Below are 9,400 nucleotides of genomic sequence, written 5' to 3' on the forward strand. Positions count from 1 at the left end.
CTCTTTCTTATTATCTCCCTGTCACCGTCAGGGAGGAATTCGCGTTACGGCAAACCGGTGCTGGGGCTGGCGGCAGGCCGAGGCATGCGGGGAGGTTTGCACCGCAGGTGCTCCGGGGAAGAGATAAGCTCACCCCACCCAAATGCCTTTTCCACAGGGAGCTGTGCAGGCTCCCTCTCTCTCGGGGCGGCTCCATCATCGCCCCCCGTCACCCCCGTGAGCGGTAATCACAAACCATCCACCTCCTGAGCTGAGCCTGGTCCTAATGCACAGCAGGGAGGAGCTGGGGCTGCAGAGGGATGTGCCATGTGGCGCTGACACTGCGGGGAGCTGGGGAGTCCGGAGCAGTTACAAACCAGACCGGTCCCACTGCAGGAGAGAGCTTGGTCAGCTAAATGTTCACACTCCCTGGCACTACCAGCTTTGAGGGGCTCGGCAGTATCATCATTGCAACCGTGGTAACTATCCTTTGTCTCTAGGTCGATATGTACGCTGGGGCACTCTTCATTCAGCAAGCCTTACACTGGGACCTCTACATCGCTGTGGCAGGGGTTCTGGCGAACAACGGCTTGCGGGCAATCACAGCCGTTTACACTGTTGCGGGTACGTGGCTGCTTCAGACCATACCATGGATCCTGCTTAGCGAGCTGCGTGTGTTCACGCAATGCACCATGCATCCTCCTGCTCGTGTTTCCCATACAATCTGGTTTTGCCATGAGTATGGATAATGGGGAGGGGGAAAAGCAATTGACAGCTCACCTGTTAAGAAAAAATTACCAGGTAAGAGCAAATGAACGCCCCTCACGAGGCCATATCAGATATGGATGCATGGCAGTTCTGCTTTAAGGAGAAGCTATGCTTGCGGCATTTGCACAATACGTTTTTCTGCTGGGTCTTTTGGCGGTATGAGTGATTTACATAACAATGAGCCGTGTAATGCGGAAAGCATTGTCAATCTTGGATGCCCTTTCAGGGCTTATGAGTGGCCAAATGGAAAAAGGCCATGCACGGAGTAAGCAGCAAATCCCAAACAAAGGTTGTGCCTTTCCCAGTGCTCACCCCTAGTGATGTTGCTCATAAAGATCCCTCCCCTCCTTTTTTTTTTTTTTCCTTCTCCTCCTTATTCAGCTTGGGCTTTGTTTTGGAGATTTTCCATGCATTTCCCATAGAAGTACTTATACTGGACTTTGGCTTTTTAGTGACAAAATGGTGACTCATTACGATTCAAAACATGAGAAATTTCAGCCAAAGTGTCATGCACAGGAATTGGCCAAACTGCCCCCCACCACGGTGGGAACACGCCAGCACGGGGCTCGGCTTACGCTGCTTGTCAGAAACTTCTGCAAAGCGTGAGATGGTACGGCAGAACAAACCCAGCTTCCCACAGTTTGCTGCTTCTCTGCTCTCTTAGGTGGCCTGGCAGCTGTGATATACACAGACGCTCTGCAAACGCTCATCATGCTGATTGGGGCTGTGACTCTCATGGTCTTCAGTGAGTGTTTCCCTGGGGCTTTATTACCAAAACCATGATAGAAGCTTTACCAAGTACTACAAACAAGCTGGATCATCACAACTGATTACTCAATGGATGTTCTGGGAACTGCTTTCTATATATTCTCCTGCTGGAATGTACGCTTGTACAAATAATCTAACAGTAGTTCTTTATGTGGTAAAAATGCATGAGTACTCCCCGAAAAACCTCTAAAGAAATACGCTCTGAAGCAGTATTACAGGTGAACAAGCACCTTCCCTACCCAGCGGGTTTGGTGCTGTGCTATCCCTCAGCCCAATGTTAGAGTCAATAGCTTCTGATTTTTAAAGAATACTTGTGGAGCACCACCCATAGCAAACTACAGAGGTTGAAAATCAGAGTACCGCCCCGGGAAGATGTGATAACTGCTTCTCATGACCTATTTTAGGCTTTGTTGAAGTTGGCGGTCTTGAAGGTTTGCAGACAAAATACTTTGATGCCATTCCCAGCACTCGCAAGGAAAACAGTAGCTGCGGCTTGCCAAGAGAAGATGCTTTTCACATTTTCCGAGACCCTGTTAACTCTGATCTTCCCTGGCCAGGAGTTTTGGTGGGAATGACCATCCCTTCCCTGTGGTACTGGTGTACGGATCAGGTGGGTTACTGCTTATTTCTTTCTTTGGTTTCAAGAAGATGCTATTGGTTGTTTGAGATCACAAACCTAGGGTTTGCAACGTAGCCTGGACTGGTTTACTATTTCTGATGAGAACTTAGTAAAATCTGATGGCTTCAATCCTAAAGATGAAAAACTTGGTATGCACAGCTAAATTTTGGGAATCACTTCAATGTAAAAAGGGGTAAGAATGTGTTTGTGAGTTAATCCCAGTCTATAAAGAGGTTTTTCAGTTGTTTTTGTTTTGTTTTGGTTTGGTTTTTTAACTTAAGCCTTTCACTTCTTGTGAACCACTTTCAACTTTCCAGAGGTCTGACTACCATCCCTCTTAGGGACAACACCAGAGCCAGCAAGACTGAAGCCCTAAGCAACCTCCTGATGTTCCTGTAGCACTCTTTTATTTAACTCATTTTGCTCATTTCAGACTCTGTCCTGCTTTGAGAGGAGGGCTGCTGACCCGGCCAGGCTTAGCCATTGGGTCAGGGAAGTCTCCAACAAAAGAAGAAGAAAAGGAAATTCTAAGCCTGAGTATGATTAGGGAAGGAACAGATTATGCAGCACGGTACACTGCAGAAGCAAGGCTCAGATTTGAGGACACAAGCAGTGCCTTCCAGGTCTGCATTTCTGTAAGGTACTCCAGATGTGAAGCAAGATTTATAAAGCTACAGCCAAGCTCTGGGTTCACCCTTCTACGGTTTCAATAGTTTAGAGGAGATCAAACTATACACATGAATGCAATCGGTATCACATCATCTACAGCTAGCTCCTCTCTGCTGACAGTGGGCCAAACACATTTCTTTATTTCTAGGTCATCGTTCAGAGGTCCCTTGCTGCTAAAAACCTCTCTCATGCCAAAGGAGGCTCCTTGATGACCTCCTACTTGAAAATTTTGCCCCTCTTTATGATGGTAATGCCAGGCATGATCAGCCGAATTCTCTTCCCAGGTAAGTGCTGAAGGAGAGACCTGCTTTCTCTGTCACTACTGGTTGTGCCCACTCCATGGGGCCAGAACAGCCTTTACCAAATAAATTAAAAGGTTGCAATGCATCAAATGCCAAACGTACGAAGAAATTTTCTTCCAGTTACACGCTGGAGAATGCACATCCTTGTACAGCAGACCCCAGGCACACAGGGCACAACGCGCTGCTCCGTGCGCTAGCGCAGTCGGCCGTCGACAGCTGAGCTGAGCTGAGCTTGCGGCTCAGCAGCTCTGTATTTCGATTGTGCACTTAGGGCCCTCCTGCACCCAGCATGGTACTCCTCCTGCAATTTAAGTTTGAGGCACTCACAGAAATCCTAACATACCACTTTGAGTGTCGTAAACTGCTCACCGGGTGGGAATGCGTGGATGTGCTTGTCCGTGAGGAGCTGTGCCTGTGGGTGGATAGATAGCCTCAGTCCCCGAGTGAGCAACATTCCTAGAGGAGCATTGGACACCCAGGCAGGACAGCTGCCTACACTGATTGTATCTTTTGCATGGAAGGAAAAAAAGGGAAAACAGGGAAGCCCAGTGCTGCCCTTTCTCGCTGTGTTGAGATAGTCCTCTGTTATTTGCTGGAAGTTTTCCAAGCTTTCCAGTATTTCACTCGGAAAGCAGTTTACAGCATTCAGTAGACTAACTTGTTTAGATATATTTGTTTACTGTGGCTATGGAATACTGCCTCTCACTCCCTCTTGTGTATTTTAGATCTGGTGGCTTGTGCAGATGCGGAAGTTTGCCGAAAAATCTGTGGCAACCCATCTGGCTGTTCCGATATTGCTTATCCTAAGCTGGTCATTGAACTTCTGCCTGTAGGTAAGGAGCTCAGTAATGGTGCTGGCACTGGTGGAGACAGTACGCACCAGCCAAAAGGCGTCCGTGAGAGAAGTTCAGAGAGGAAAATACCCTGCAATTATAATTTCAGTGGGGTTTATGTTGGGCTTGGTGAGACAGTGGTAAGGGACAGCATGCAGCAGGACAGATGAGTGATGACTCAGTATCCAGAGGTCTAATTCAGTCAAATTTGGATAACAGATAAAGTGCAGATGTTGAACAATGAGAATCAACTGTTAATAGCTCCCTATCACTGCCATTTTAAAATTGGGGCTAAAACCATTTTAAAAAATCTGTTCTAGTTCAAAGAAAAATTTGAGGACATCCTGCAGTGGGGTTATTGGGGATTCCTCAGGGCATCTGTACTTCTTCTGTTTCCAGGACTCAGGGGCCTGATGATGTCAGTGATGATAGCAGCTCTCATGTCCTCCCTGACTTCCATCTTTAATAGTGCCAGCACCATTTTCACCATGGACCTCTGGAAACACTTCCGTCCTCGTTGCTCTGAGTGGGAACTCATGATCGTTGGCAGGTATGGAGAACGAGGACAAGCATGTTATATCAGAGCCTGAGCATTCGAGGCACATCTCGGCACACCTTGCAGTCTGCTGCCCCTGTACAGATGTAGTATCTTCATATGGCACAGGTTTGGTGGAGGACTAGAGCTGAGGCCTTACAGTTATGTCAGAACTCAGTCAGAGTCTTGAAAGCTGAGCAACTGGAAAAGAACGGCCTGAGCTAACAGTAATGGCATCTTTTTCTTGCACAGGGTCTTTGTGCTGCTGCTCACTGTGGTCTCCATCCTTTGGATCCCACTGGTACAGGCTGGCCAGGGAGGGCAGCTCTTTATTTACATCCAGTCAATCAGCTCCTACCTGCAGCCTCCGGTGGCAATGGTGTTTATCATGGGTTGCTTCTGGAAAAGAGCAAATGAAAAGGTAACAGCTCCGCTGTGCTCAGCACAGTTGCCTCTGTGGCCTCACTGTCCTCAGGAGGGTCCTGCAGTTCAAACCAACACCCCAGGCTGCAGTTCTGCTGCCTCTTGTAGTGTTTGGGAGAACGAATGCACCCAGACCTCTGCACAACCCAAGCAACCATCACCAATACAGGAGGGAGCAGTTCCTGCTGTTTTTCAAAGAGTTCACTGGCATTTCAGAAGGAGTGAGACGACTGCATGGCTCAGTTGCAGGGTGTCCTTTACAAATCTTGAAGCCTGTCAGGGGCTTATTAGCCATCAGCTTATTTATTACATGGACTTGTATTATCTGCATCAGGGGGGCTACAGAAGGCACAGCAAGCCCAGAGAGCAAAGGAGCCAGACGAAATGGCATCGGGAGTCCTAAACCTCTGGTTTCTCGACAAAGACTGGTGCTGGCTAAAGGGTAAAGTCTTCCCAAACTGGGCTTTGGTTAGGCGGAGAGCAGCTGTCAGCCCCCCAGGGTTAAGGCAACCATCAGGATACAAATATCACTCTTCAAAGTATTCTGGCACACCCCTCCATACCAAAATGAATGACCCACTCGATCCCACAGAAGAGCAGTACCAGGCTACTGTAATAGCACTGGCAGACCTAGATAGCAAGAGCAGAAAAGGGAGGAAAAGAAGCCCACCAAAAACCAGCAAGGAGAAAATTTGGCCAGTTTGTAGCCTGAGAATGTGGGTATAGCCCTGGATCCTGGGTGGATGCATGCTTCTTGCTCCATTAAAGAATATCTGTCCTTTCCCAGGGCGCGTTCTGGGGCCTGGTGATTGGGCTGATGCTGGGCGTCATTCGGCTGGTGCTGGACTTCATCTACCCAGAGCCCCAGTGCGGCGAGATCGACGTCCGACCAAGCGTGGTGAAGTACATGCACTACCTCTACTTCTCCATGGTCCTGGCCGCGATCTCCACGCTCACTGTGCTGGTCGTGAGCATGCTCACAGAACCGCCCTCGGCAGAAATGGTGCGTCACCCCTTCAGATTTCTTTTGCTATTTGTAAATGGTTTCCAGGATGCTCCACATTACGTCCAGGGGAATGATGTGGGGATAAATAATTGGGAAATGGAAGTTTCCATTCATTCTTTATTTATGATCACACTTGCAATAACCCATAGCAGCAATCCCTCCTGTGCTCCAGCACCTTGCTGCCATTTAAAATTTTGGTCCCATAAATGCCGAGTCCCACCCTGGAAACTGGTCAACAGTAGATGCTACAAAGAGTTGTTCTTAAGTTCAAACATGTGTGCTTAATCCATGACAAATTAGCTTTTTCCCTCTATTTTCCAAGAAATTCCAGCTTCTGGGTCATCTTTATCAACTCTCTTACTAATTTAGTGAGGAACCATTTTTACTCGCAGAAAAGAGAAATCAAGGGCAGAGAGCACACTTCCTCTGGAACAGGTTTGTGCCAGTTTGACTATTTTCAATAGCTATACTGAGGCTACAGAAAAACATCAATAGCAGAAAGGAGGGCCAGAGGGACCTTCAGAAATCACACAGCCAACGCATCCTCTTGCTGCAAGACAGGACTAACCCGACACATTTCTGAAAGACCTGGTGAACTTATTCTCAGAAATCCCCAGAGAGTGAGAATGCCCAGGGAGGTGTGTGATCAATTCAAGGGCTCACCTGCCCTCCCAGGAGCAGTTTTTCCTCATCTCCAACCTGAATCTTTCCAGCTTCATGTTGTGCTCATCCCTTTCTGTCCGCCCTATCGTTGATATTGAGAACATTCCTCTTTAATGAGCCTTTTACATATTTGAAGAAAATTATCATATCTCCCACCTGCCTTCTCTTCTCTCAGCAACCCCAGCTCTTTGAATCATTCCTCCCTGGCTACAGTTTCCTTTCTTTTTGCTCCCTTCACTGACCCGCTCTCAGCCTGCGTCCAGTGATGGTCCCGTGCAGAAACGTCTCCTCCTCAGTAAAAGAGAGCGAAGAATGCCTCCTTCAGAGAGCATAGCTGTACAAACAGCTGTTGTGTTCCAGACAAAACTAAACCCAACATGCTGATGGTAGCTATCGCTTCTGTAGTTACCAGCTGAGCCCTTGGCTGTTCACCTGCTCCAACAGAGCAGGAGAACAGATTTCGGCCCCTCTAAGTATTCTCTCTGCAGGCTGCTCTACTGCTAAGGTAGTCCTTTAAACAACCATGACAGCAGTTTTCTTTAACACCACTCTTCATGCCATCAGATAAGTCGGCTTACCTGGTTCACACGTGGGGATCCACCAGTCAAGAAAGACCTAGCAGTCAGCCCTTCCCCTGATGCTGCAAAAGGAGTGTGTGAAGCTGAGCGTCCCGCTCTCCAGATTGATATAAGCATTGCTTCTGAAAATAGTTCAAATGATAATAAATGTAAGTGCTCCAACATCGTATTCAGTAATACCTACACTTAACAACCCTAGGCATTATGTAAAGGCTTTGAAGACAAGAAACGTTAAAACTACTTCCTCTGGATTTCTGTAACTTCAGGGCATGCTAAAAGGTTTTTACCTGACAGTTTTACCTAAGCAGAAGTCTAGTTTCTTTTCCATCTCTTGATGGCATTACATATGCTTGAAATCAAGAAGGAGCTGGAGGGGATACAGAAAGCCATGCCCATTATCCTGCACTAGCGACGGGTGCTGCTTGCACCTGCTGCAAGGAGAACTGGTTGAAAAGGGGAGGGTGGAGGAAAAACACAATTATTTTCATGAAATTCCATTTCTGTTTTTCAGTGATGTTTTCTGATCGACTCTAGCAGCAGGGAGAACCCAGAGCCCTGGGCGGAGTTCTTGACAGATCAGTGAAGGAGGATTTACATTTTTTAAAACTTGTACTTGTCGGTATTAGGTACAAACATGCATAGCAACTCATTCTGCATTTTCCAGCGATGATTATCACCACTTGTTTTTGCCAGGCTTGGGACACTGTTTATGTAACTTTGCAGCTTTTGCTGTGAATTCCTTTGATCTATAAAAAGCTGTTGAAAAGACCAGTAAGTTAATGAGTTACGGCGCAGATCTCCCAGCTGCTGGGAAGTCTCACGTTTGTTGTGCATGAGCGCTGTCTTCCCGGCACTTAGTCATGTATGCCCTAGCCCACACCAGAGCTGGGAAAATTCAGTTTACACGTGTGTGGCGTGGAATAACCCTAAATGGACCAGCGTATGCACTTGCAAGAGGAAGCTGATGGGCACTGAGCAGCTACAGCTCAGCTTTCAGGTTTGGTCTATTGTTACCACTTCCTAAAATGTTGGGAACAGCAGAACTTGAGCTCAGAGCTCCAGGGAAGAATTAAATTGCTACTACAGCCCCAAAAGATGCTAACTGAAGGGCTTCCTACACCTCAGCGTAGCTAGTGTATTCATTTAAAGAACCCTGGTGCGTTTTTGCATCAAAACCCTTTGTACAGGACCATTCTGATACATTCCTGGGATTTGTTTTTTTGGTGACATTTGTACCTCACTATCGACTGTCTTTGTAGGTACGACCACCGCTGAAGGGAACTCGAAGCTGATGACCGCCTTTCTGTGGCTCTGCGGGATGGAGCGCAAAGAGGAAAATGCCAAGAATGCGGCGCCGACTAAACTCGAGCCGCTTCCCATGGCTTCCCTGGAGGAGAAACCGCTGGTGAAACACGTCCTGAACATCAACTTGCTATTATGTGTATGTGCTGGGCTCTTTCTCTGGGCCTACTTCGCGTAGCAGTCAGCTATTCGATTCCCGATGACATCCGCTAATTTTAATTGGTGTAAATAATAATAATTAGCAGAGGGCTAATGTAATTCTTAACGCTTTCTAAATTTTATTTCTTTATTTAAGAAGACAGACCGTCCTCCCTAATCCTTTCCTTATTTCTAATGGAGGCCTGGCTGTGAAAGGTGCTGAGCGCTTGGCACCATCACTGTCAGACCAAACTGGCAACAAGAAGACGGGTGTAAAGAGCTAAGGAAGGCAGCTAGGCAGAAGAGGTTTGTTTGGTTATTTTAAATATTTAATTATGCTCTTTGGGGTTAGAGCACTGCCTGGAATTCAGGAAGTCTGGATTCTCTTCCTATTTATGCCTTTGTAACCAGCTACAACTACTTGCTTCCCCTTTGGTTCAGCTCCTCTACGCTTGAGGGGTGAGTAACATCTCCCGGTGCCCGGAGGAGGGCCAAGGCCCGTGGTCTGTGCTCTGTCGGAGCAGCGAGCCGTGCCTCGCTGGCTCAGCCCTGCTCGTTTAGCTTCCTCTGTCCGCGCGGTGGGCAGAAGCGTGCGTGCCATCGGCGCTCCGGGAACCTCTGCGAGTTCTCGCTGAGTTAACGTAGCTCTCGGGGCCTGCTTGCCTCACAGCCTCGCCGCCCGCAGCGCTGCGACGGCCGGGCTGGCCTGCAAGCTGACACCGACGAACGAACGCCAGCACCCAGTGCGGAAACTGCCCCAAAACTGTCATCGGGGACACCTGAGGGAACTAAGCCAGCCCAAACCCAGCAGATGCTG

At 48.0% G+C, this 9,400-nt stretch overlaps 1 protein-coding gene across 1 annotated transcript in view; it reads left to right on the top strand.

The window, feature by feature from the left end:
* Positions 1-8,623, top strand: part of SLC5A11 (solute carrier family 5 (sodium/inositol cotransporter), member 11) — a 15,770-nt gene extending 7,147 nt beyond the window's left edge. The window contains exons 7-16 of the mRNA XM_009705110.1: positions 480-603; positions 1,412-1,492; positions 1,920-2,125; positions 2,952-3,087; positions 3,831-3,938; positions 4,338-4,488; positions 4,726-4,894; positions 5,684-5,899; positions 7,130-7,292; positions 8,403-8,623. Coding sequence (XP_009703412.1) covers positions 480-603; positions 1,412-1,492; positions 1,920-2,125; positions 2,952-3,087; positions 3,831-3,938; positions 4,338-4,488; positions 4,726-4,894; positions 5,684-5,899; positions 7,130-7,292; positions 8,403-8,623 — 1,575 coding nt within the window. The remainder of the gene's footprint in view (positions 1-479; positions 604-1,411; positions 1,493-1,919; positions 2,126-2,951; positions 3,088-3,830; positions 3,939-4,337; positions 4,489-4,725; positions 4,895-5,683; positions 5,900-7,129; positions 7,293-8,402) is intronic.
* The last annotated feature ends 777 nt before the right edge of the window (positions 8,624-9,400 follow it).

Source organism: Cariama cristata, unplaced genomic scaffold, assembly GCF_000690535.1.
Source record: "Cariama cristata isolate BGI_N322 unplaced genomic scaffold, ASM69053v1 scaffold6478, whole genome shotgun sequence".
Classification (NCBI taxonomy): Eukaryota; Metazoa; Chordata; class Aves; order Cariamiformes; family Cariamidae; genus Cariama; species Cariama cristata.